We start from the raw sequence: 24,457 nt of genomic DNA, 5'->3' as shown, positions 1-24,457 counted from the left end.
ATGATATTACAATGCCTAAGTATGATGATGCGCCGGTAAGATTACAGATGTTGCCTGTTGATGCACCAGTATACAGTTTGTCTCATTGTCCTTCGTTGTAACAGTCTGCTCTACGTCAATATCTCTTCCTTAGCTTCCGTTGGTTTGTCGACGGGGTTTTCTGGCGCTTATTGCTTTGCGAGATATATCTTTCCGTACCGACGGCAGCTTCTTTGTCATCCTCCGCCTCGAGCATCTCCGTCAACCTTCTCCTCGCTAGTTCCCCCTTCGTTAATTTGGTAGTACGAACGACCCCTCCAGGTTCTCCGCGCTTATTTCTCTTCGTCTCTCTCTCCTTTCGTTTCTCCATTTCTTCGCAAAGCTTCTCTCCCTCAAGCCATTCATCCCATCGAAGATTGCGGACCATTTGCACCTCCTCCGCCTCTCCTTCCCTCACTCCACGAAGATAAGAGTCCATTTCGTCCGGTTGAAACAAGACAGAGTCGACGACGGAATCCAGCATATTTTCGAGGGCGCCTTCGGTTCGCAGGAAATGAGAGTTGCAAAGTCGCTGGGCGAGTGGGCTTGCTTTCTCGACTGCGTCATCGCCACTCTTCCTTTCTGCTCCCGCTTCATCGAATAGACACGAGGTGACTGCCTCGTAGACTTTCACAGGATGATAGTCATCAGGGCTGTCTTCGCGGTCATTACCCCATTTTGACATGGGCTCCGCTCGGTCATGTATTCTCCATGTTAAGTCATCTTGGATTTTCGTCTCTTGCTCCAGCACCGAACGGGACAGAACTCCCGCATCCAGGCGGCTCCTCCATTTCCTCATCTGCGACGCGCTTTGATCCTGGACTGTCCCAAAAAGCGAAATCCAGCGGGCATGAATCGGCTTCTCCGAGGCCATATCTCGCGCTTGCAGATCATTCGGTGCCATCTGAGACTGAGACTCGCCGAGTGCGACTGGTGTCCTGATGATGTCCAGCAAGTCAGCTCGAAGCAAGGACTGTTGGTCGAGAGCTCCTGCGATCGAGTGAGGATGGTCTTGTGCCTTTCGTTGTCCTGGCTGCTCTTGCTGCCAAGCTCCCCTCTGACGGAGCAAATCGACGAATAGAACGACATCGGGTAGGCACCTCGACAATTCTGCGGTGGGCAATGCAGCCAAGGATACCTGATCCCCCTTCAAGTGGTGCCTCACCACCTCATCATCCGTAGCCGCCCGCTTGACCTTTGGCAATTTCTTTTCAAGATTGACAATAGAAGAGAGCCATGGCAGATGTGCGGCGAGCGTAGTTATCATGCGGTTGATTTGCTTGCTCCGTCTCTGAACCATCTTCGTGAGGTTGAGGCGTACGGCACTTCGGATCTTGTCTGCCTGGCTCACGGGGATTCCAAGGTCGTCGATCTGATTGATCTCGCCATCCTCATGGTCCTGATCGATAACGAGAGCGGCAACTTCCTCATCACGGTATTCCTCGCCTTCGGTGACCAGTCCAAGCTCGGCCTTTGTCATCCCTTTGCCTTTCGCGCCCAGGCTCCAGCCGCCAAGATAGATCACGACGCTTGCAAGTTGGTGATGAGGGCGCCCTACGATGCCTTTCGTCGACGCTTCGAGGGAAAGCACGATAATGGCCCATGCGCAGACGCTGAGATCGCGGATAGGCGTCAGGGTTGACGCGCGATTTGTCAGGCCTTCTCGCTCACACAGCAAGGAAAGGGCACTTGCAAGCTCCTGAGCACGTTCGATATTTGCCATAGCCAGAAATTGGTGATCCTTGGCACTCATGACCGACTCTTCCTCCTCCATTTTGCCGTCTTCAAAGCGAGGCTTACGACGAGCATACGGTGAAGTTAGGCCATAGCCGGGTGTCGCCACACGAAGGCTCATCTGGCGCCGCAAAAAGGCGAAATGCTGCTTGAGATAGATGGCTGGGCTGTCATGGCTAACTTCGGGAAGAAGCGTGCCTTCGAGAAGAGACTCGAGGCGTTGCAAATAGAGCTGGATCTGCTTGACGTTGACGAATCCTTCCGGACCGGTGCCAGACAGGGCTGAAATCTGCTCGACGGTCAGATCGGGCCGGATAGGCTTGAGAATGGCAAAAATGCAGGCCATGACGAGCGTCTTGGCAAAGATGTCGAGGCGGACATTTTGCCAACCACTAAGAGCCTCACTCCGACCGCTGAGCTTCTGTTGCTTTTTTCCATCCGTTCCCCTCTTGGCCTCATCCTTCAGGATAGTATGCGCCTGCAGGAAAAGGCGCTTGACCTTTTCAAAGCAACTGAATGCCCTCAGGCGATTCAATATCTCGGTGACCAGGTCGTCGATCCGCTTTTCCGTGATATTTCGACGATGTTGTTCGTTAAATCCCTGACCCGGAAGATATGTTGGCGCCGCGCCAAAGCGCGGAATCTGATAGGGACCTCTACGTAGGCTTGCCTCTCCAGGCCGAACGAAAGACGAGCCTCGAGCTGGGAAAGCCCGCTCTAGATCCATCAGCTCCGCTAGATCCTCCTCTGTGGGTCCCTCGTCTGCATCCGGGCCAACAGCATGGCGACCACGAACATCGCCCATGAGCGTCCCGCATGCTGAGCACACATCGTCATAGACATCACGAACGAATTGCACCGAATGCGAGCCGCACAGGGGACATTTTCGACCGGCCATGCTGCGCCCGTCGCGCAGCGGATTGCCGATGCAGCTGGGAGTCGTCGACCTGTCTTGGCAATTCTGATGATGGTGAGCACGAAGGTGCGGTCAACGGCTAAACTCCACGTGGACCTTATCGAGTGCTCGAGCCCGCCGGCCTAGTAACGCGTCTTAGATGCCCCTACTACCAACATTACAACTTGAGACTTTGGCACCCGCTGCTCAGCTCCTCTCACTTCTTTCACCTCGATCTCGGCGAAGACCGAGTGTTGATTCGTTGCGTCAAGAGGAGGAGGCTCATCACCAATCTCTCCTGCGCAAACGATTCTTTCAGCAACCCTTTTGCAAATTACTTACTGCATCTCTCAATTGCCCCCCCCCCCCCCACGATGACGACCAATGGACACGGAGCTTCGTCGAGCAGCAGTGCAGCAGCTCTAGAGCAGCAAGCGGACGAGCTTACCTCGCCTGCTGCGCTCCGCAAGCTCGTGCTCAACTATCTCGTCCACCACTGCTACCTTGACACTGCCCAGGCTCTTGCCGATGACGGCATCTCTTCACTCGAGAGTCTGTATCCATCAGCTGCTGGACCTTCTTCCTCTTCTTCGACTGCAGCCCCCGCTCCCAGCGGAAGCTCGACGGTTGTTAGACAGTCAAGAGCATCGAACCAACAGCTCCTTGGGTCGGCGCACCCGCTCTCTGCGCCTCCCCTTTCAAGGGAGGATTCGAGTATGGAGATTGAAGTCGACAGCCTCCTAACGCTGGCTCAGCAGGAGCAACAGGGAGCAGCAGGGACGGTAAGACCCGAAGCAGAGAAGACAAACGGGCAGCCAGTCGACGACGATGTGGGAATGTCGGGGAGGGCAGAGGAGGGCAAGGGCGCTTTGGCGGCGCCTGGGGCACTCGAAGGAGATTCAGTCAATGGCGAACTGTCGGCGACCGATTTGAATGTCGTGCGGGTTCGCAAGGGTGAGTGCTTCACTGGTCCTTGCATGCTACTGGCAGTGGCTCACCAAGCTCTCCCTCCAGAAATTCGTGATCACATCGTCAACGGACGAATCAAGCTCGCGATTGAGCTACTAAACACGCAGTTTCCCACCGTTCTCAATGCGCCAGAGGGTGGGACAGCAACCAGGAGCTCTGCCAAAGCTCAGCAAAGGGATCGAACGGAACGCCGGCCCGCCCAGTCGGCATCTAGTCGGAGTCGAGAGCGGGGCGATGACAAGGGCGAAGATATCATCAAGGTGCTACCTTCGAACCCGACTTCACTGGATCCTGCGCACCTATCGTTGAACCTGCAGATTCAGGTCTTCATAGAGAGTGTTCGATCTGTTTCCGCTGGTTCGACAGGGAGCAACAATGGCCTGGATAGACCCAGCGTCGGGCTCACGGCCCACTCTGTTGCCTCTTCACAGCCTGGTATCGCATCAGCCGCTGCCGTTTCGAGATCTGCATCCCCCGCTCCTTCGTCTACATCATCCCACGAAAGCATCGCTTCAGCCAACGGCCTTTCTTCTGCATCCAACAGCACTACAATCGTTAACCCGGTCCTGAATGCTGCCTTGGCCCACGCCCAGCTGCTGTACACCAGCGTGCAGACCTTGCCTGGCTTTTGGAGGTCCATGTACCTTAAAGAGCTTGAGACCGTCACAGCGCTCCTCGCCTATCGAGACTTGGAATCGTCGCCGTTGCGCAAGTACCTCGACCAAAGCCGGCGGGTTGCTCTTGCAGAGCAAATCAACAGCGCAATTCTCTGTGAGTCAACCCCTCTTTCGCCCGCCTCGCTCGCTTGAACTGACGCTTTGTTGACAGTCCGTACTGGCAAACCCTCACAACCCCTGATTGAGTCCGCGGTGCGGCAAACGACTTTCCTCTGGACGCATCTCTCCCTGGAGAAAGTTGCTGTCCCACACGACTTTCCTCTGCTCAAGTCTGGCACAACGACGCTGGGCCTTGACAAATTTGATGCAGGCTCAAATTTTTACGGCTCGTCCACGGGGACGACGTCTGGAGTAGGCGGTGCCAAGAACAACGCGAACAACGGAAACAAAGCAGGCAGAGTCCTGCCTCCCTTTGATCTCCACTCGTTCTTGTCGGAACGATGAGGCGTCGTTGCGCCGTCCGAGTCAACACAATCCTTACTGTATTCAGCATATCGAACCACTACACTCATCCACCTTTCTCGACACTCTTCTGCCTCGGTCCACGTCCCGTACATATCGTCTCTCTTTCTCTGCACAATCTCAGACCTTCTCAACCCTATCATCCGGTTCCTTTGGCGGCCGGCCTGCGACGATATTCTTGCATGCGTATTACAGTGTGATAAAGTTTTACAAACAGGGCGGGTTTCGTTGCGTGTATGCTGCACACGCCTTTCCTCGTCCTTTCAATTCTTCTTTCCTTCTTGCCTTGCCTAGCTCTGCCATCGGAGACACACTCAGAGGCGAAGATCTTCCAAGAGAGCTGTTTCGTAGGCGCTTGGAAAGTGATGCGCAAACATCTTCGTTTGCAGATCCGGCAGGCTGAAAAAGCCCAGCGGCGATTTCACCTCGTAGAGCTCTGCCGAGACCTCGTCTTCCTTGGCGCGCCCCTTTTCGTACCCCTTGCCGTCAGAACCAAAGTTGGAAGAAGAAGAAGAGGAAGAGGAAGAAGGAGCAGCAGCGTGGGCCTCGACGGGTGATGAGTCGAGCCAATAGTTTCGACCCGCTGGCACCAGGATACCGCCCTGGACTGCTTCGCTGTGCATCGTCGAGGCATCCAAAGCCTGCCTCCTCGTCGTGAGCTGGTGCAAAGGCGCGCTGTCCCCCTCGCCCGAGAGCCACGGCGATTTCGGGCCTCTAGCGGCTGTCGCAGCAGCTTTTTGGCGCGCCTCCACGGCAGCATACAGGTCCGCCTCGACGTCGCATCTCAGCTTCCAGAGGTCCGTCTCAATGCGCTTCTTTCTCTCGGCTTCTTCCCCGCTCAAGCCTTGTCCACTTGCGAGCTTCTGCGACAGTTTGCGCCACCTCCACCACGATGTCGCAATATGCACTCTTGCATCTTTTTCCTCCTCGTCGACTGCCTCTCCTTTCTGGCTCTTAGAAGCTCGATAGCTTCGGGCTCGTTGTTGGATCTTGAGAAAGGCCTTCTCGTGCCGTCTGCGGACACGGCTCAAGGCACCAAGAACACGACGGAGCTCACGAGCCTGACCGTGTCCGCAACGCGGGATGATGTCGCTGCCCAGGACGACTGAAAGAACCAGCGGCGTCTTTCCGAGAGACGACCGTTGAGCCAGCGCTGCGCTGACCGTGGCAGGGTGAGCAAATGTGATGGCCCGTATAGGACGATCAGCTGGGAGCCCGCTCTCGTGGTGCGTTACCCATTCTCCATCGTTCAAACCTTGACCAGTCTTTCTGTACTGGCTCAAGAGGAGAACAACGGTGCTCGCGATGGCTCCACCGAGCGAATGGCCGGTAAAGACGATGCCGAAACCCTCATTCTCTTCGAGCGCCCGCGAAAGAGTTGTGAAGAGCGTGGAATCGCGACCGATGAGTGCCTTTGCCGCCCGCAAGATGCCTGCATGGCAGCGCAACGGTGACGACGAGCTGATCTCTCCGTCGATGCCTTCGATCGGAGGCAGGTCCATGTCCGTCACAATCATCTCCAAATCGACGATAATGTCCTGCAGGCTCTGTGTTCCTCGAACGCTGACAACGACGACCTTTCTCGAGTAGTCACGGACGAGATAGAAAGTCGGACTGTAGGCATCCGAGTCGAGCGTCTGGATGTCGGCATGAAGGACATCCTCGTGATGCAGCCGGGACAAGTGGGCAAACGTCTGGCGGGAGAAGCGGTTGCCAGATGGCGTAAAAGTCTCGGGCAGATCCACCAGGGTGACGTGCAGCCCATAGGCCGATATTGCCAGTCGACTTGCCCACTTTATAGTCTTGATCATTTGGCGTGCCTCGGAATTTGTCACTTGGGTCTTCTTTGCTGCTCCTTGCTTTGTACGAGACTCCTTCTTGTTCGAGGACAGGGAGCCAAAATAACCACCACCGCTGCCGCTGCCTGTAGACCGATCCCGCTGCTCGATTCTCGGCGTCTTTGTAAATTCCAAGACATCGGGCCCCTGCCTCGTCACGACCATTTCGTCATCGCTGCTTTCCTCTTCGTCGTCACTCTCATCGGAGTCTTCATCATCAGACTCGTCGTTGCTTCCCTCCTCAGTAGCATCATCCCTCCGCTGCAACAACGAATTGGCGCTCTCTTCCCTAGCCCGTCGGTCAGCTGAACGTTTGGCGCCGAGGTCAACTCGGTCCGGCTTTGCAGAGTCGGACGCCACCGGCGTTTGCTCGTTGAGCGGTGTTGATCTCGAAGGCGTCCTTCTCGTTGACCATCCTTCGATCTTCTCGAGACCTGCTCCTTCAGCGACGTATCGCTGTCGTGTGACATCTTGCAGACAATAGAGCTCGAACAGGCCTCGCAGGACTTGCCATCGGCTCAAGCCTTTGGGCCTCACCTCGCTGACGTCCTCGTGCTTTTCCTCGTCATCGCCGGGAGTCACATTGTCACCGAGACTCTTTCGCCTTGCCGAGTTGCTCCCGACGCTGACGCTGGTGCTCCCCGTACCGCCGAGGCTTGGCCTTCTGTATCCAACATCTGTGCTCTTCCGCCTCTCGATTTTCGTTCCCTTTTCTTCGTGATCCTCCATCGATACAGTCGCCCATTCGTTCTGCACAAGTCGATAGGCCTCGATGGCACAGCGGCTTAGCACCGTCTGGCCGGTCAGATTCATAAACGTCCAATGCAGGAACCAGAAGATGAGCGACAAGTTCTCTGCGATCCGGTAGACCAGGTCCACGAGGTGCGCAAGAACAAAGATGAGGAAACCGTAGGTGTGGGCTGCGAGTGAGATTGTGAAGCGGACCAAGATCGGCTGGTTCTTGGCGGATTGCGGCTCGGGAGACCCACTAGCTTTGGCAGCAATCTTTGAGCGTGTACCGAGGCCAAGATCACCCAAGAGGAACCAGAGCAAAAACGAGCGGCGCTGAGGCGGTCGTTGGGCTGGCTCACCAGCCGCCTCCTGCTTCTGCTCCTCGTCTTTTTTCACCACCTCTTCCGTGAAGCGGGGGTGTGGATGGGAATCACCATTGGATAGGCTCGGGGTCTCCGCATCCATGTCAGCTGTAACGTACTGGTGCATCAGACTTTGTCGGTCTCGTTCTTTTGACGGAGTCCTGATCATTTGCGCTGGTGTCAACCGCGAGGGTGTCAGAGTGCCGCTGTCGTTACCCTGTCCGACGCCGCGCCCATGCGTCTTTCGCTTCCTCAGCTTTTGCGATGCTGACAAGGTTGGCGATGCCGTAGGAGACAGAGCGAGCGGTGAGAAGTGGTTGGGAGGAGACGAGGTCACACCGGCCGTCTTCTTTCCGTCATCGTCGTCCAGGGTTGTTAGCGGGCCCAAGTGGCTGGCGATGCGCGGCGAACGATTGTACAGGCTAGGTGTGGGGAACGGCGAAGGGTTCATTTCGACGTATGTGGGCGCGAGTCGTGGTGTTCCTGGTGGTCCTTGGACCGGTGTCATGACGAGAAAAGTTGTTTGGTGAGATTGGCTCTGTTGTCCGTTATCCAGGTAAGGAGTCCACGGCGAGGGAGGCAGGGAGAGAAGGGTAGGGCCGATCCGAGGCGTGGCAGGCTCATGGATGGACAAAATCCTGGAAGAGATGTAGTCGCTGTCCAGAGACCTGCTGTGACCGTCGAGGGACATGGGCGTAAAGGGTGTGTTGGTACCTGGCGTGTGGATAGGCACCAGGCGGGGTGCCCTCGGATAGTCGGAGTGGTGCACCTGGTAAATGAGCGAGGACCTTCGCGAGGGTGGCCGAGATCGTTCTCTTCTTGTGAGTGAGCTCTGCTGCTGCTGCTGTTGCTGCTGCTGTTGCTCGCTACCGCCGCCCTCATAGACCGTATCGAGAAGGCGAGGTGTATCTGCTTGAGCAGAGGTGATGCCATCCTCGGCCTCCTCGTCTCTCTCATCTTCCTCCTCCTCTTCCGACTCATGATCCGAGTCAGGGACAGTCAGAGTCGGATTGAAGTCCATTGGTTCGGTGTGCCGCCTCTGCATCCCACCAGGCCTGTCTTCGAACATTGACGGGGCATCTCGGCCCCTGCTCTGGCCAGCCTTGGCTGCGGCTTTGGAAGCTTTATCGGCAGCATGTGCGGCCTTGATGAAATTGCCAAAGGCCGTCAGCATGCCGACCTTGTGTGCTGGTCTGTTGCGGGCCTTGAGCTTCTCCAGCTGCTTCCTCGCTCGTTCCTGTTCCCTCATCCGTCGCACGCCAAGCAGCCCTTTTGAAAAGGCAACCATTGATCAGCGTCTGAATCTGTCAAAGGGTGATATGGCCAGTCTAAAGTGCTCACCCTCGAAGCTCTTTGCATCGCTGCCCTGATCGTCGAGCAAGGGCGGTGGCAGAAGGAGGGCGCCCTCCTCGTGGCCTTCTCCACTACGGCTGCCCCAAAAGCTGCCACTGCCTCCCCACCAGGCGCCGGGCATGGCGACGGGAGAGGGCGGTGCATCTGGCGGATCCTCAAGTGCAAATGCGGAGCCAGGACCAAATACATTCTTGGATCTGGGCCCTGTCAATGGCTCGTCCAGGATCGTTCTCTTCCTTGCCGAGATCTTCTGAGGACCGCCTGCCGCCAACGAGACCATTTCGTCCTCGGCTGGCGCCAGATGGCCAAGCGAGAGGTCGTCGGGCGGCTCCAAGTGATCTGGAGGCACGCTGTCTCCCCTTTCGACTCCCACTTCAAACGTAGGATGGCCCGCCCTCGTGCCCACCAGGCGGAAGCCGCTCTCGCCGTCGTCGTTCATCGACGCTTCAAATGCCATGGCGCCCTGCCTTCGCGCTCTACGCTGCGCAATCGTCTGGCCACGTCCGTCTCTCGTCGAGGGCATCTTGATGCCCAAGCGAGAGGCACCAGCCTCCTTGACACCCTGGAGCCAGGCTCGGGATACTGACGAGATGGCCTGGGATGCCGTCATGAGGGGCCTGCTGCTGCTCCCGGCGCTGCTGCTGCCACCACCACCACCACCCCTCTTTCCGACATCGATGAAGCTTGACAAGCGCGACCGCTTGCCGTCGTGACGGGTGAAACTGAGACTCGCGACCTTGCCGCTCGAGTCCCGCTGGAGCAGCAGCGCGCCAAGCGCTTCGAGGGCGCTGCCATTGCTTGCCGGTCTCTTCCCGCCGCGGACATCAACGCTGGATTTGTGACGCGGCATCAGCCTTGGTCTCGGTCTCTCCCCTTCTTCTCTCTCTGGCGCTACGGCACCGGTGGCGGACGAGGAGGACGAGGAAGAGGAGGAAGACGAGCCTCTCCGGCGGTGTGCCGACAAAGAGGCAGCATTGGAAGTGGGCCGAAGGGAGCCGCGCGAGTCAAACTCGGCCGCAGCTATGGCCGCGCCGGACCGGCTGAGGATCGACGACACCGTCACATAGTGCGCCGTCGCCGGCTGCCAGCCCGATTCGCCGGTGCTTTCGAAGCTGCTTCTGCTGGGCACCGATGCTATTGACTTCGGGCTGGTGACGAGGACGGCGTCGCGCGCCGGGTCCATAGAAGACGACGCATTGGATGCAGATGAAGATCCTTGCCTCTGCTGTCTCTGCTGCTGCTTTCTACGGCTCGATGATTGCGACTTGGTCGAGGTCGAAGGGGGTGTCGAGGCGATGGGGAATTGAGGGGCATCGGCGCTCGAGCCTTGCTCTGCCTGCGACGGCGGCAGGGGCTCAAGCTCATTGAGATCAAGAGGATGTAAATCCAAGCTCGACGGCCGACGCCTTGAGTTCTCCGGTGAGGACGACGACGATGGAGAAGGCGCGGCCAGCTCCATGGGCGAGATGACGCTCCCAATGTGGGGGCGAGAAGTCGACATGCTCGAGCTTCAAGCCGCCGCCGTGCGTAGATGTAGCTTGTATGCGCGAATACGGACCGAGCCCAGCTACGCGGCTATTGCAGGCATAGCGAGGCCGGTGCCAGCTCACTGCAAAACCTCAGGGAAGTCCTCTCCAAAGTGATGAGGACCGACGAAGCTCTGTCTCTGTCGATGAAGGGAGCTGCTGCAAAACAAAGATGAAAATATTCAAGTTGAGCCAGAACCAAGCCGTCGTTCCCACAGACCCGTCTTTGTGTGGAGCAGCTGCTTGGTAAACGCGTGGCTGAACCTCGTCATCCCACACGTCAATCTGAAAGCCAGCCCTGTGGCTGAAAGAAGATGGAGACTTTGACTGCACCACTGAGAGCGCAGAATGACGAATGCAACACGGTGCATGCTCAAGAACTTGCTCTCACCCGTCACGCTAAGTTAGGTCAACCGAACGTCGCTGCTTTAAAGACAAGCCCGAACACATGATTGCCGTGAAGGGAGACCAATGATATGTTACAGCTTTTGTCTCGCTCTAAAGACCAATGATGCGCTTAATGAGTCCCTCCATCTGCATTCGCAGCTTCTCTCCCAGCTGGCTGCTCCTCGCTTGCGTCGCCTGATTTCCACTTTGAACCACTCCATCAATCTGCTTTCCAGAGAAGAATACGGCAAGCAAGATCTTCGCTACCACATGGTCTTGTAGCTTCTCCTGCTCATGCTCCTTCGCCTCCTCTTCTTGCTTTTCTTCCTCCCCTTCTGGAGCCTTGGTTAGGTCTTCCCTACCCTTGCTCTTCTTTGTTCCTTTCATCTTAGTCAACCCCACCGCGTTCAAGAAAGGTGTTGGCGTCGTAGCCCACATTGCTCGGATGACTTCCTCTCTCTGTGCAGTATCTCCCTCTCTCGCAGACACGAAGCTCTTGACGGCCTCGTGTCCCGCTAGCCCCTGTAAAGTCTTGAAGCCCCCGTCCACCCGGAGTCCCTTGCTCTGAGTGTCGACGACGCTATCGACCAGGCGCCTCAGACGCGCAAACTCCTGCTCGCGCGATCCATCGACGAAACACCGTCCTAGCTCCGTTGGCCCCGCTCGTCCATCGTCGGTGACACGGAGGCAGCCCATTCTCGAGAGTCTGTCGAGAGTCGCGTCGACTAGATCCGACAATGCGCAGTCGACGCCCTCTTCTTGGCCGCTCCGGCAGCCGTAGAACGTCGGATTGCGCCGCATGGCCTTCACGAGGAAGCTCCATTGGAGCATCTTGATCACGTCAACCTTGCTTGCGATGCGCCCGTGTGCAAAGTCGCAGAGGAGGGAGTACGACAGCACCGTTGAGGAGGAGGAAGCCGAGGAGGATTGCGACGAGACGAGCAGGTCTGACTCCAGAAACACGCCTTCATCGCCGATCGATCTGCGTAGCAAGCTCGCCTGGTCCGTCTGGCAGAGGATCAGGCACTCTGGCGGCGAGGATGCCGCCAAGATGGAGGTGGAAGCAGATGGTCCTGTCGCCATTGAAGACATCCTGAGCAGCTCCACGGTCGAGTAATTGACCGTCCTCCTCGCACCCTCTTGCATCGCCGTGTACTGCGCGCCCATGACGACGGCCAAGTCGACCCGTCTGGACAGGGCCGGATGCAAGCTCCAGACCGACTCTCGCGAGACGACTAGCAGGCGAATTGTACCTGCCTCAAAGAGCTCCGACACGAGCCGTCGGTCGGACGAGGACATTGTCTCGACAATGATGCCAACGCCATTCAGCAACGGCTCGACGAGGTTGGCGTCCTTTAATTGACCCAACCTCGTTTCGAGCAGAGGCAGCGTCGTGTCTTCATCTCCTCCTTCGCCGCCCAAGAAGGCCCTCGTCTGGAGCTCGCTTGCGCTTTGTCGGATCAAATCTCGAGCCGTGATCGCACACTGCGCCCTCGATGGTACAAAGACAATCGCCTGCTGCTGCTTTGCGAGCGCAGAAAGGCGGTCATATGCCGGCTTTACCATGGCCTTGAGGAGCGTGGCAGAGTGAGCCAGGTCGAATGTGTGGAGAGTCAGACGGAGTGGCGAGGGGCGCTGCGTCGGCTCAAATGCATAGTATCCTTTGTCTTCGTCGACATCGAGCGCTTCCGCCAGAGTGCTTGCGTCGCTGAGACTGGCAGTCGTCCCGATAAGACGGGCATCCGAACTCTGGCGCCGGTTGTGCTGGACCATTCGGCGAAGACGCATGAGCGCCAGCTCATAGGTAGCGTCGATCAGATGCAAATCCTCGGCAATGACAAGTCGGAGCCTCTCTTGGGAGATCAGACCGTCGAGCGACGCTTTCAGCGCGAGATAGGGCGATGTGAAAATGACTTGAGTCTTCGCTTTGACCGAAGCGAAATCCGCCACCGACCTCGCCAGCTTGCACTGGACGTCGGGTGTCGACGCAGCGCGCTGGTTAAACCTGTCAAAGTTCCATAGGGCTTGATGGTGATCGGGGTGCAGGACGAGCGTCAACCCGTGCGAAGTATTTCCTTTCGCCTCGCTTGCTATCCTTACGGTGCGCCAGATTGCCATCTCAGCCAGTGTTGACTTGCCACTAGCAGGAGGCGCGCTGAAGAGGATGTTTGCGCTGGAGTGCATGAAGCTGTGGAATGCTTGCGTCTGGACCGCATTCAGCGCTCTGAAGTCGTTGGCGTAGGATCGCGCCACGGTGGAAAGACTGTCCAAGCACGTCTCAGTCGACAAGAGCGGAAGGTCGAGGAGACGGGTAGAGGCAGGAGCATGTCGAGGCATGGAGACGTGCTTGAATGGCACCCACACCTCGTCCTCTGATCCGATCCACCGGTCGCTGGCCCATCGAATCGTCACGCCTGCTGGCATGGCTTCGGGCACATCAATGACAAAGGTGACCGTCTGGGTTGTTGTACTGGGATGTACAAGGACCCTGGTGTGCTTCAAGATGTCCTGGCCGTCATCACTTTCGACCCAGATGTAGAATGGCTCCATGGATCCGGACTTGCGGTCGTCCCAGGCAAAGTCTTTGCCCACTTCTACGTTGATCTGCAGCAGATCGTGCGCGACTGGCTTCAGAGCCCACTGGATCGACAGCGAAGGGAAAGATCGTGCGGCATCGCCGATGGCACGTCCCTCGCGTTCGTTGGCCTTGCACAAGTCGCCAATGGCCGCAGCACTCATCTTGGCCAGCTCGGGGACGGGCACGTCGTCTGCGTACCGTTTGAGCTTGGTAACCAGCTCCGGCGTCAGATTCGACTGCGTGGGCGAGAGAGGGTGGTCGAATGGCCACATTCTCCTCTCGACAGCCTTTGTCATGCCCATGAGTGCCGACGTGACGGGCGACCACTTTCTTGCCAGCGCAATCTCAAAAAGAGCCCGAATGATTCTGCCGGCATTCTGTGCCACGTATCCTGCATCGCTGACGAGGGCAAAGTCGTCAATGTACTCTCGCGAGATAAAGGCCTGCAGCAGCACGCTTGTCTTTCCTGCGCTCGTCTCGCATGCGCCCTTGACCTCGCAGGGCGCCTTTTGCTCCAGCCGTTTGAGTTCCTGCACCTCGTTGTCTCGCGGCAGGATCTGCTCAAAGTCCGTCGCCATCGAGAGGACCGCCAGGGCATCAGCCTCGGACATGTTGCACCTGAGCTTTTCGTTGAAGATTTCGATTGTCTTGTATGAAACGTAGTACTTGGCCGCCACACGGCCCAGATCCGTAATGGTGAGCTTGCCTCCGTCTTCTGTCATCTCGAGCATCTTGCACGCGACCAAATGCTTTGCCGCCGTCTTGATCTCATGCACCCTGCGCAGACCCAGCTGTGGATCCTCGACGACTTCGTCGTGAGTCATGCCATAGGCGAGCGGATTGCGCCTCATGCGGGTAAACAGGTAGGTGTAGGAGAGCCACGCGACACCGTCATTGATGCTGCTGACCGATCCCAGCGCCACCTCGGCATTGAGGGCGTCGTAGAGCCCAGTCTTGAACTTGCTCTCGATGGGGTGCTGCGACGTGACGGCATCGACATAGTGCGAGAGCTTGTCGTGGGTCGTGACAATGTAGCCCACGCCCTTCTTTTCGAACTGCGGCCGGCCGGCTCGACCAAAGATCTGAAGGACATCGAGGATGGACAGGTCGTTGAAGCGGCCCAGGCCCGAGTCGTACACCTGGGTGCCCTTGATGACGACTGCGTATGCGGGAAGGTTGACACCCCAGGCCAGCGTCGAGGTGCAGCAGAGGACCCGGGTGATGCCCGCCTCGAACATCCTCTCGCTCAAATTGCGGTCCGATCGGAGCATGCCGGCGTGGTGGATGCCAAAGCCCGTCTCAAAGAGCTCCTTGACCTCTCGGTTGCGGCTGGCGGCCAGCTCGCGCTTGAATGTGTTGACGGCTACGGTTGACTCGGGGTCCTCTTCGCGCTTGCGCAGGAGCAGCTCCAGGAGACCTTCTTCCTTGCACATCTCTCGCATCGTCGATGCCGTCTTGACCGTCTCCTTTCGGGCGTGGACAAAGATCATGACCTGATGCCCCTCTTCCAGGAGCACAGAGAGCTTTTCAAACGTCGCCTTGTCGTGGTTCTGCCGGCTGAGGGCCGAGCCGACCTTGCCCTTGACACCGAGAAAGTGCTGCTCGAGCGGGATGGGACGGAAAGACGAGTCGAAGAAGAAGAGGCCCTGGTACCGGTTCACGCGCAGAAAGTCGGCCACGTCGGTGTAGTTTGGCAGCGTGGCCGAGAGGCCAACGATGCGGATCAGCGACTGGCTCGATTCAACGAGACGCAGCGTCCTGGCCACGATTGTCTCGATGACGGCGCCGCGGTCTTCGTGGAGGAGATGCACTTCGTCGATGATCAGCAGCTTGACCTTGGACGCCAGCTCGCCCTCGCCCGTCGGCTTGCGCGTCACGACGTCCCACTTTTCAGGCGTCGTGACAATCATCTGCGTCTCGTTGATCTCCTTGCGCGTCAGCTGCATGTCGCCCGTCAGCTCGCGCACTTTGACGCCGAGGTAGGCGAGCCTCTTTGAGAACTTGCGGACAATCTCGCTCGCCAGCGCCTTCATGGGGGCGACGTAGATGATCTTGAAGTCGGCCAGACGGACCTGGAAGCGCGTCGATTGAGGGGCCACGTTGGTGCCTGCCACGGTGCCTGCTCTGGCCTTAGCAGGCCGCACCTCGTCTGCATACTGGCTGATGCAGCGCAGGACGGCGAGCATCGCCACATCCGTCTTGCCCGCACCCGTGGGCGCACACACGAGCAGGTTCTCGTTGGTCTTGTAGCCCAGCGGGTAGACGGCGCTCTGCAGCCTGTTGAGGCTGTCATAGCCCGGGAATGCGCCCTTTGCCAGCTCGTCCATCTCCGAGATGGGGATGCGCCGTTCGAAGTCGCGCATGGGCACCTGGTGCGGCGCCGGGATCGTCAACTCTTCGAAGAAGGACTCCTCGACGCGGACAGTGCCGGGTGGAAGGCTGAAACGGGACCCAAAGGCACTCAAGACGTTGCCACCGCCCGTGTTGGACGAAAAGACGTGGGGATACTGGGGTTGTCCTTGGTCCGTCTGCCTCTGCGAGCTGAAGAGGGGCCTCGACGTCGAGGCAGCGAGCTCCTCTGCGCGCATCTTGTCCATCTCCTCGAGCGAAAAGGGCAGCGCGCCCTCGTCCTCGTCTGAATCCGAGGCATGGGCCTGGCCTCTTGCCCGTCTCTGCCTCCGGTGCTCGTTGCGACGCTGTTTTGCTAGTGCCTTGTCCTCGGCCGTCTGAATGACAAAGGAGGAGCCCGGCGTGTAGGGCTTGGCCGTACTTCTCGTCTCCTCTGCATGGTGGCCTCGCGACGACGCGGCAGTCTTGATCGTGGATGTACCAGCACTGCCATTCAGGAACGATCTCGCCGATGGTGCTGCTGCCGTCGTTCCATTTGTATTTGACGGCACTGGCGGGACATTGTTGCGACGACCCGACAAGTCGCTGACGACCACACCGCGCTGAGCAACGAGATCGCGCACAAGGTCGAGGTGGTCGAAGCCAAGCGTCTCGGCCAGGACGATGCTGACCTCTTCGTCGTTTCTCGCGCCTTCCAGCGCTGACTTTACGCTCTCAATCATGCTTGCTCTGATGGCTAAGTCACCTGCGTAGCGCGAGTCAACATGCGCACGCAGACGGACGGTAGCGGCTGCGCCGTCGACGTCCTCCGCTTCGCTGGCTTCAATCTGGCCCGCTGCATCGAGCAGCTGGTCCCACAGCGACTGCACGGGGACTTCGTCTTGGATCACGTCCTCTGGCAAGTCGAGGGCCGAGTCTGCAGAGATGGCCTGGTTTCGCTCCGACGACGACGTCGAGAGGAGGGCGGCATAGAGCGTGTCGATGTCAACGTCTTCTTGGCCTTTGCCCTTAATTTCTTCCTCAGGCGCCACTCCTGGTGACGAGGACAGGAGCCAGTCCAGGTGGGACGACAGCGCCATTCCCTCTCTCTCTCTCTTGCTCCCCTTCCTTTTAAGCAGCAGTCGGCGCAGCCTATGTAACTTTCTTCTTCTCTGCTGACAGACTGACTGACTGTCGCGAGCCCTAAATTCTCCCGCTGCTCTCTCATCGTCATTTTGCCCTCCACGTGTAGGCCACCGCTGTGGCCCGTGCGTCCTGAATGCAGCCACGACCGGGGTGGACACAGAAGTGGGTGGTTGCTGCGCACACGATCGTCGCCCCCATTATTCTCATCGTCAGACTGCTTGCTCGAGTGGACGTGGGAGTGTGCGTGCCGAATAAGGCAACAGCGTCAAACGACACAGATCGGGCCAGATGGACTGGTCTACCTCGTCGCTGATCAACTCTTCGCCCTTGTCGAGGAGGCTGCCGGGCCAGAGGACGCCGCCGGACCCGACGATTGAGCAGCCGAATGCCGCCGACATCACCTACGGCTGGCACCAAGCCGAGTCAAGCAGCAGCAGCGGCAGCAGCGGCAGCAGCAGCAGAAGCAGCAGGAGTAGCAATGATGGCTATGAACACGCAGTGGGGGGTGACGTTGGCGAGGGCGCAGCAACGGGAGTGGAAGCCCACCCGGATACTGCGCTTCGGAGGAGGAGACGGGCGTCGACTTCTTCGTCGTCAGGAGACGACAGCATGGTGTCGTTCGACACTACCGAAGAGGAACACATTGCTGAGGCGCAGGGCTCACGTGGAGAGCAAGACGGGCCAAGGCCGCCTCCGCCGCCGCCGTCGCCGCCACCTCCTCGGCCCCACGCACCCGAGCAGCAGGGTGGCGGAGACGCAGAGGAGCTCTTCATCTGCCGCATCTGCTTCGACGGGCCCAACGACGAGAGTCTGGGCAAGCTCATTGCCCCGTGTCGCTGTCGAGGCACGATGAAATTTGTCCACTCAGCCTGCCTCACGCGTTGGCGCGCCCTCTCGACTCGCCAGTCGTCGGTCGTGGCGTGCGACCAGTGTGGGGCTGCATACAGATTCCGCAAGTCCCGCTTCGTGGGCATGGCCACGAATCAGTATCTCCTCTTTCTCGTCACGCTCTTACTCTTTACGCTCCTCGTCTGGACCGTCGGCTTTGCCGCCGAGGGAGCCGTGCGGCGGTGGGAGGGCGGTGGGCCGTCCACCGTGGCGACGACGTCGAAAAGCTCCTCGATCCTCGACTCGCTCTTTGGATCCGACGACGACGAGGCCGAGGCGCACGACGAGCGGAGGGACAGTGTTTACTACTACGACAGCTTCATGGGTGCCTACACGCTTCAGACGGGCAGCTACTACTACTTTGATTCGGTGGGCTACTGGAGCCTCTTCAAGGCAGCCGTGCGCCACGTCGGCAGCGGACGCGCCCTGAATGCGGCAAAGGAGCTGGTCAGGGGTGATGCCGAGCGCGATGACGGCGGAAGAAGGAGAGAAGAAGGAGAAGAAGAGGAGGAAGAGTTGGGAATATGGCAATCTCTCAAGCATGACTGGCTCTATGGACCATCGGGCCTCTGGCCGACTGCGAAAAGCGCAGGAGATGGAGGAGTGGGCGGCGACGAAAGGGTCGAAGGGTCCATGGAGGAGGAAAAGAGCGTCGGGGTGGAGGATGTGCCAGCGAAGACTGAAGAGGCCAGTGCCCCTCGCAGGACGCACGCTGGGGAGCGGTACGATGCACGCCAAGCTAGGCCCTTGGCGGCGGGAGAGGCCGGCAAGAGAAGCGAGAAGAAGGTCCGAAAGCCTGGAAAGAGCGCGGAGCCGGCGCAGGAGCCTGTGCCCGGAATCCTGGATCGGATCGCGATGCAGTGTGAGTACACATGAGCCGTCTTCGCAGTAATAGCAGCAGCAGACCACACGGCTGACATGACAAACTGTGCACCAGTCTCGCTCGGCTTCTCCATCGTTGGCATCTTTTCCTTCATCAACCTGCTCCTCGGCATCTCCTTCTGGGGCCCCTTCCACCTCGGCAACTTTGGTCTCGGACGAGGCTTCGCCCGGCTGACTGGCTCAGCCCGACGGCGAGGCGGCGGCGGTGGCGGCGGTGGCGGAGGACAGGGCTCGGACGGAGGAACGATTGCAAGCGTGGTGCTCCTCCTGCTCGTCATCATTGGCATCCTCCGTGCACTCCACGTCGTCTTCAAGATCATTCGCTGGTTCTCGCGCAAGCTCCTCACCAGGCTCGAGGACTACATCATTGACTGGGGGGGCGACGAGGAGGTGCACGAGGAGCCTGCTCCTGCACCTGTGCCTGCTCCCGCGGCTCCATGAGAGGCTTGCTATGCACCTATGCGATGCGATGCTTGCTGCTTCATGTTGCTGCTCCCAGGCTGTGAGGCTGTTGCAAAATCTAAAATGCAGGTCTATCATCTTTCCACTTTTTAGCATGATCGGGTTAGTCGTGGGCCCTTGATGTAATTTTCCTAAGCTCTAAAGGCACTAAAATGCAAGCCCCCCGATGCCCGAGCCTGTGTGGTCCGAGCGAGCGAACCGAGATTTTCACCAGCCTCGGGGGTTGCAAATCGAAGTACCAGTAGTACCAGTAGCAGAAGCTGCAGTATCTGAGTAGTAGTGTGGGGAACGAGTGCCCAAAGTAGGAAGGGTTGCTTTGCTCATCTTGGTTCGCTACTCTTCGCTTCTTACATCCCTGTCAGTGTCGCCGGCATAGCTGCAACAAGCACGCACGCACGCACGCAAGCAAGGAAAGATGGCCAAGGAAACCGAGACGCAGCTCGAAGCGTGAGTCGCGAGCCTGGCAGGACAAGATCCTCACGATCCTAGGCTGACACGAAGCATGGCGCTGACCTGACTTGCCTCCCGTTCCCAGCATCGTCGTCGGCGCCGGCTTCAGCGGCATCACTGCTGCGCACCGCTGTCGCGTCGACCTCGGCCTGACGCGCATCAAGGTGTTTGAGAAGAGCGACAACTGGGGCGGCACATGGTGGAACAACCAGTGAGTCGGTCGGCTGCCTTGGACAAGACACCTCTCTCACACGGTGGTGGTGATGGTGCTCATCCTCTGATCTATTATTAGGTACCCGGGAGCGGCGTGCGATGTGCCAACGAGTGCGTGTCTGACTGTGCGTTGCTGGCAGCGGAGTAGTCTGCTCATCATGGAATTACAACAGGGCTCTACTCGCTGTCGTACGCGCAGAGGAAAACATGGAACCAGTTTTTCAGCGGGCAGGAGGAGATCCACGACTGTGAGTATGCGTCACCTGGATGCTTTGGTTCACCCTGTTCGGACGTTGGCTGACCATCGGCGAGGGGCACAATCTTGATCAGACACGATGAGCGTGGTGCGAGACCTCAACCTGGGCCACCTCGGCCACATGAAGCACCAGGTCCTTTCGGCTGACTACGACGCCACCCGTGCCCACTGGACCGTGTCCGTCAAGGACCTGACCAACGACAAGGTGACGACCTACACGTCTCGGGTCCTCTTTTCGTGCGTCGGCGCCCTGAGCGTGCCGCGCGAGTGCGACGTGCCCGGATGGAAGGACTTCAAGGGTCCACTCTTCCACAGCGCCCAGTGGCGCAAGGACGTAGACCTGACCGGCAAGGACGTCGTCGTCCTCGGCAATGGGTGCAGTGCAGCACAGATTGTGCCCGAGATTGCGCCCAAGGTCAAGTCGCTCCTCCAGATTGTTCGCGCAAAGCACTGGATCGCGCCTCAGTTTGAGGACATCTTCGGCATCGTGCCCCACATGTCCTGGATCGAAAAGAATGTGCCGGGCATCGTTTCGTTGCAGCGCTACATCATCGCTGCCGTCCTGGAGAGCCACTTTCTTCAGGCATTCAAAAAGGAGGGAAAGGAGGCGCGCCAGCGCTTCGCCGCCGTCTCAAAGCGCTACGTCGAGCGGTGTGCCCCGCCAGAGTACCACGACATCATCATTCCAAAGGACGGCGAGCTTGAGGTGGCATGCAAGCGCCGCATCTTTGACAGCAGTGGCTATGTGCCCTGCCTCGGTCGCAAGAATGTCGATGTGACCCGCGACCAGGCAGCCAAGATCGAGGCGGACAGCGTTACGCTGCAGAGCGGCCGCAAGGTGCATGCAGACGTCATCGTTCTCGCCAACGGCTTCCAGACGGACCAGTTTGCGTGCCAGATGGCCATTCGGAACGCCAAGGGGGTCCGCCTGGAAGAGTACTGGAAAAAGCAAAAGGGGGCTCCTCAGGCCTACCGGACCATGTGCGTGTCTGGCTTTCCCAACCTCTTTGTCGTCTGGGGCCCTTCGAGCGTCACGGGCCACTACAGCGCCATCCACTCGATTGAGCGCAGCGTCGAGCTGGCCACGCGCATCCTCAAGCCCGTCTTTGCGGCGTCCTCGTCTGGGGACCCGCGCGAAGTGTCGCTCTCACCCCTGCACCGCAGCGCAGGACGATCCATCGTCGTCAAGTCGGCCGCCGAGGACTTTGAGCAGGACTTTATCCAGACGCAGATGAAGGACCTCATCTTTACCACTGGCTGCGCCTCGTGGTACGTCGATGAAAAGACGGGCCGGGTCACCGCCGTCAATCCCTCGTTCCAGACGACGGTGGCCTGGCGCGCCCTCTTTCCCCAATTCAACGACTACGAGTACGCGGGCATGTCGGCCAAGCAGGCCTGGAAGGCGTGGAGCCTCGGCAACCGCCTCGCCTCGCTCCTCGGCCTGGGCTCCACCCCCGACGTCCGCCCAATCAGTGCGCGCAGAAACGTGAGCTTCTTGTCCAGGCTCTATGCGCGCCTCACCTGGCCGCTCCGCCACATCCTATACCGCTTCTTTGTCATTGTGCTTCGGGGTGCCTCGGCGCTCGCTGACAAAGCAACAAGGTACCGAATCATCCCGCCTCCCCCGCCCTCGGAGCGCAAGAGCACGGCGCCCAATTACTGAAGCCACACACTCACACTCAGACACGGCTGCTCACTGCCTCTCAGTGCACTGTACTAGATACTGATACAAGAATTTAATGTATTCCTCCCTACTTCAATAATTGCCTCCCCACTGTGGCTGCTGCTGATGCTGCTGGTAACCTTGCTGATGTTGCTGCTGCTCCGGCGGCGGCAGCGCAGGTGGATAATTTGGCTGCTGGTAGCCCTGCGGCTGCTGCTGATAACCTCTTCCCGCCTGATAGGGCGGCTGCCCCTGCGAATATGGCTGCTGTTGCTGGTAGTTGAAGCCTTGCTGCTGCTGCTGCTGGAATTGCTGAGGGGGCGTGTTGTATCCGCGACCCGCCATGGGAGGAACAGCAGCAGCACCCCATCCACCACCCGCGCCCGGCCCAGCGGCAGTGTTGACAGCCGGAGGCGGCGGTGGAGGGCCCGGCGGCGGACCTGCACCATAGGCCCCTCTGCCCATTCCTGCTGCTGCCGGAGGCGCCGCGCCGCCGCCCACATAGCCCTGCGAAGGTGGACGAGGCGGCGGAGGACCTGGAATGCCGCTAGGTCTGCCCATGCCCATGCCCGTACCCATTCCCATTCCCATCGACGGTTGCTGCTGTTGTTGCTGCACTTGAGCGCCCATTCTCGCTGCGCCCCCCATGCCCGGCAACGCAAATTCGTCCGAATCTGCGCTTCTCGGGTTGAACGCGCCGTTGGCGTGCTCAGCAGCAAAGCCACCGCCACCTCCATTCGCATTGGACTGTGCTTGAGTAGGCTGCCGCCGCGCAGCATTGCCCAGGCCAGGGATGAAGCTCGTGTCTTCGTCCCAATCTTCCCCTGCGCCTCCGCGTGCGGCTGCCTTGTACCGCTCCTGCTTGGCCTCATCCCGGCTCCCACCTTCCCCCTGCCGTCCATCTTCTGGCCTCGCCCGTTCCCAGAAGCGAGTGGCATGGTCATTGGACCCCGACGCCATGACGTGTCCGAGTGGATGCCAGGACAGCGTCCAGACGTTGGACTCGTGCGCAGTCGGCATGGAGTGCACGGGCACAGTCGGATCCGAGGCACGCAAGGACCAGAACATGATCGAGCCCTCTGACCCGCCCGAGACAAGCAGGTCCCGGTGGTGCGGGTGCCAGTCGAGGGAGCATACATCGACGGGATGGCCCTTGAGCGTGTGCAGCTCGCGCATCGACCGGATGTCGTACAGCTTGATGACCTGGTCCCGCGATGCCGTCGCAACGAGATTGCCGTCCTTGCTCCACTTTACGCTCTGCACAGTGCCCTTGTGGCCGTGGCTGGAGGAGCAGTCGATTAGCCCACTTTGCCGATCAGCGTCCATTTTAAGTACTCACTATGTCGTCAAGTTGCCTCCCGATCGTGGGTCCCAGAACTTGACGAGGTTGTCCTTGGAGCCCGAGACGAGGAGACCCTTGAATGGGTGCCAGTCGACGCACTTGACATCCCAGCCGTGGCCTAAAGGTGGGAACGACCTGAAGTGAGCTTCTCTTGCCTTATTTCAGTATTTCACGCCAGACAATCCTCACCTTTGAGCGTCTTCTCTTCCCTAGCCTCATCAAAAGCCCAGATCTTGAGCGTGCTGTCATCGCTGGCCGAGACGAATCTGGCATCGTCTGGCGAGAAGCTCAGGTCCCGAACTGCCTCGCGATGGGCAGGCAGTACCTTGAGGTTGTTCATATTGGACTGAAAGTACTTGATGATACCGCCCTGGTCTGCAGACAGCACCCAGGTACCTGACTTGGTGTAAAGAATGGACCGAATGGCATGATCATGGGCCTGTGAAAGCTCTCTTTCAGTCAGCCTTCTAAAGACGACACCACTTGCACAGAAAGCTCGCACCTGCAAGATTGTCTCGAAATTGTAGGTGAGACCGTTCCACAGCGTGAATTCTCCACTAGACGATCCAGTCAAAAGCCTCCTTCCCTCCGGAGTCCATCGAACAACATTGACGGGACATCGAATCTTGTTCGTCGAGGTGTGCACCAGGTTGGTTGTGACAGCCTGTGCCGAGTTTCTGTACGCCGCCGCGGGGAGCAGCTCCACGACATGGCTCGCACCCGGTCTGACGACCTTGTCTGCCCTTGCGCACGTCTGCAGCCGTCTTGCCAGGGACCATCGGTTGTACTCTTCGTTCCAGTCGACAGTCCTTCGCTGCAAGAACTTGCGCACCCTCCTCCCCTCGAAACCAGCCTGCTGAGCGATATTCTGCGCTGCCGCTTCCTCTTCGAGCTTGGCATCGACCGCTGGGGCCGTTGGCGGCTCGTAAAGGTGGCGGATCGGCTGGAAGCGTCTCTTTCGTGCGCTCGCGCTGGGCCCTTCTTGCGGCCTTTCATCTTCTCGCGCGGGCTCAACTCCTACCTCCCCTTGCCCTTTATGCGTGGAGAGTTTCGAAGTAGATGCAGCTTTCCAGACCTGATCCTTGTCATCCGCATCCATCGTCGTCATCGAAGAGCTTGCAACAGGCGCCATGTCGCCTATCGCCCGTCGTCGTCGTCGTCGTCTGCGTGTCTGTTGTTTCTCGTCTGCCTACCGACCGAGCTCTCTGTCGATCCTTAAACTGTCGAGCGAGGAGAATTGGTGGGCCTTCCGTCGGCCGAATTTGCGCACGGATGACCAATTCCACTCGCGACAGG

General features: G+C 58.8%; 7 protein-coding genes across 7 annotated transcripts; 3 read left to right on the top strand and 4 right to left on the bottom strand.

Annotated features, from left to right (window-relative positions):
• Nucleotides 1-9: 9 nt before the first annotated feature.
• On the bottom strand, nt 10-2,735 carry FA10DRAFT_70583 (hypothetical protein). The gene has a single exon (XM_025525649.1). It carries the CDS (start codon nt 2,648-2,650, stop codon nt 116-118), a length of 2,535 nt encoding a protein of 844 aa, XP_025378786.1. The 5' UTR covers nt 2,651-2,735; the 3' UTR covers nt 10-115.
• Nucleotides 2,736-3,011: 276 nt separating this feature from the next.
• Nucleotides 3,012-4,946, top strand: FA10DRAFT_265435 (hypothetical protein). The gene is made up of 3 exons (XM_025521058.1): nt 3,012-3,601; nt 3,662-4,387; nt 4,445-4,946. Exons 1-3 carry the CDS (start codon nt 3,022-3,024, stop codon nt 4,735-4,737), a joined length of 1,599 nt encoding a protein of 532 aa, XP_025378785.1. The 5' UTR covers nt 3,012-3,021; the 3' UTR covers nt 4,738-4,946.
• On the bottom strand, nt 4,910-10,728 carry FA10DRAFT_300185 (hypothetical protein). Its single transcript, XM_025524807.1, has 2 exons — nt 9,029-10,728; nt 4,910-8,956 (listed from the first exon to the last, which is right to left on the bottom strand). The coding sequence occupies exons 1-2, from the start codon at nt 10,539-10,541 to the stop codon at nt 5,070-5,072; spliced, it is 5,400 nt and encodes a 1,799-aa protein (XP_025378784.1). The 5' UTR covers nt 10,542-10,728; the 3' UTR covers nt 4,910-5,069.
• Nucleotides 10,729-11,643: 915 nt separating this feature from the next.
• Nucleotides 11,644-16,959, bottom strand: FA10DRAFT_228576 (Sec63-domain-containing protein; the record flags this gene model as incomplete). The annotated part of the gene is made up of 2 exons (XM_025518754.1): nt 11,644-16,400; nt 16,455-16,959. Coding segments are annotated over 2 exons (5,262 nt in total), but the record flags the coding sequence as incomplete, so codon positions are not given.
• A 228-nt stretch (nt 16,960-17,187) lies between these two features.
• On the top strand, nt 17,188-19,412 carry FA10DRAFT_265432 (hypothetical protein). The gene is made up of 2 exons (XM_025521057.1): nt 17,188-18,755; nt 18,831-19,412. Exons 1-2 carry the CDS (start codon nt 17,294-17,296, stop codon nt 19,214-19,216), a joined length of 1,848 nt encoding a protein of 615 aa, XP_025378782.1. The 5' UTR covers nt 17,188-17,293; the 3' UTR covers nt 19,217-19,412.
• Nucleotides 19,413-19,475: 63 nt separating this feature from the next.
• Nucleotides 19,476-21,909, top strand: FA10DRAFT_249811 (FAD/NAD(P)-binding domain-containing protein). The gene is made up of 5 exons (XM_025519547.1): nt 19,476-19,684; nt 19,773-19,898; nt 19,980-20,011; nt 20,074-20,148; nt 20,231-21,909. Exons 1-5 carry the CDS (start codon nt 19,653-19,655, stop codon nt 21,817-21,819), a joined length of 1,854 nt encoding a protein of 617 aa, XP_025378781.1. The 5' UTR covers nt 19,476-19,652; the 3' UTR covers nt 21,820-21,909.
• FA10DRAFT_265430 (WD40 repeat-like protein) lies at nt 21,870-24,390 on the bottom strand. Its single transcript, XM_025521056.1, has 4 exons — nt 23,664-24,390; nt 23,351-23,600; nt 23,159-23,279; nt 21,870-23,101 (listed from the first exon to the last, which is right to left on the bottom strand). Exons 1-4 carry the CDS (start codon nt 24,258-24,260, stop codon nt 21,913-21,915), a joined length of 2,157 nt encoding a protein of 718 aa, XP_025378780.1. The 5' UTR covers nt 24,261-24,390; the 3' UTR covers nt 21,870-21,912.
• Between the last annotated feature and the right edge of the window lie 67 nt (nt 24,391-24,457).

Source organism: Acaromyces ingoldii (assembly GCF_003144295.1).
Source record: "Acaromyces ingoldii strain MCA 4198 unplaced genomic scaffold FA10scaffold_2, whole genome shotgun sequence".
NCBI classification, from domain to species: Eukaryota; Fungi; Basidiomycota; class Exobasidiomycetes; order Exobasidiales; family Cryptobasidiaceae; genus Acaromyces; species Acaromyces ingoldii.
This window is presented reverse-complemented; position numbering and strand designations above follow the sequence as displayed.

What these genes read in the sequence shown, in the direction of transcription:
- FA10DRAFT_70583 (XM_025525649.1), bottom strand. Translation starts at nt 2,650, where the DNA reads ATGGCCGGTCGAAAATGTCCCCTGTGCGGCTCGCATTCGGTGCAATTC.
- FA10DRAFT_265435 (XM_025521058.1), top strand. Translation starts at nt 3,022, where the DNA reads ATGACGACCAATGGACACGGAGCTTCGTCGAGCAGCAGTGCAGCAGCT. An exon ending in TGTCGTGCGGGTTCGCAAGG is followed by an intron (nt 3,602 to 3,661) that starts GTGAGTGCTTCA and finishes CTCTCCCTCCAG; the next exon opens with AAATTCGTGATCACATCGTC. An exon ending in AATCAACAGCGCAATTCTCT is followed by an intron (nt 4,388 to 4,444) that starts GTGAGTCAACCC and finishes CTTTGTTGACAG; the next exon opens with TCCGTACTGGCAAACCCTCA.
- FA10DRAFT_300185 (XM_025524807.1), bottom strand. Translation starts at nt 10,541, where the DNA reads ATGTCGACTTCTCGCCCCCACATTGGGAGCGTCATCTCGCCCATGGAG. An exon ending in CGATGCAAAGAGCTTCGAGG is followed by an intron (nt 8,957 to 9,028) that starts GTGAGCACTTTA and finishes CCTTTTCAAAAG; the next exon opens with GGCTGCTTGGCGTGCGACGG.
- FA10DRAFT_265432 (XM_025521057.1), top strand. Translation starts at nt 17,294, where the DNA reads ATGGACTGGTCTACCTCGTCGCTGATCAACTCTTCGCCCTTGTCGAGG. An exon ending in GGATCGGATCGCGATGCAGT is followed by an intron (nt 18,756 to 18,830) that starts GTGAGTACACAT and finishes ACTGTGCACCAG; the next exon opens with TCTCGCTCGGCTTCTCCATC.
- FA10DRAFT_249811 (XM_025519547.1), top strand. Translation starts at nt 19,653, where the DNA reads ATGGCCAAGGAAACCGAGACGCAGCTCGAAGC. An exon ending in GGCGTGCGATGTGCCAACGA is followed by an intron (nt 20,012 to 20,073) that starts GTGCGTGTCTGA and finishes GAATTACAACAG; the next exon opens with GGCTCTACTCGCTGTCGTAC. An exon ending in GCAGGAGGAGATCCACGACT is followed by an intron (nt 20,149 to 20,230) that starts GTGAGTATGCGT and finishes AATCTTGATCAG; the next exon opens with ACACGATGAGCGTGGTGCGA.
- FA10DRAFT_265430 (XM_025521056.1), bottom strand. Translation starts at nt 24,260, where the DNA reads ATGGATGCGGATGACAAGGATCAGGTCTGGAAAGCTGCATCTACTTCG. An exon ending in GGAAGAGAAGACGCTCAAAG is followed by an intron (nt 23,280 to 23,350) that starts GTGAGGATTGTC and finishes TCCCACCTTTAG; the next exon opens with GCCACGGCTGGGATGTCAAG. An exon ending in GGAGGCAACTTGACGACATA is followed by an intron (nt 23,102 to 23,158) that starts GTGAGTACTTAA and finishes CTGCTCCTCCAG; the next exon opens with CCACGGCCACAAGGGCACTG.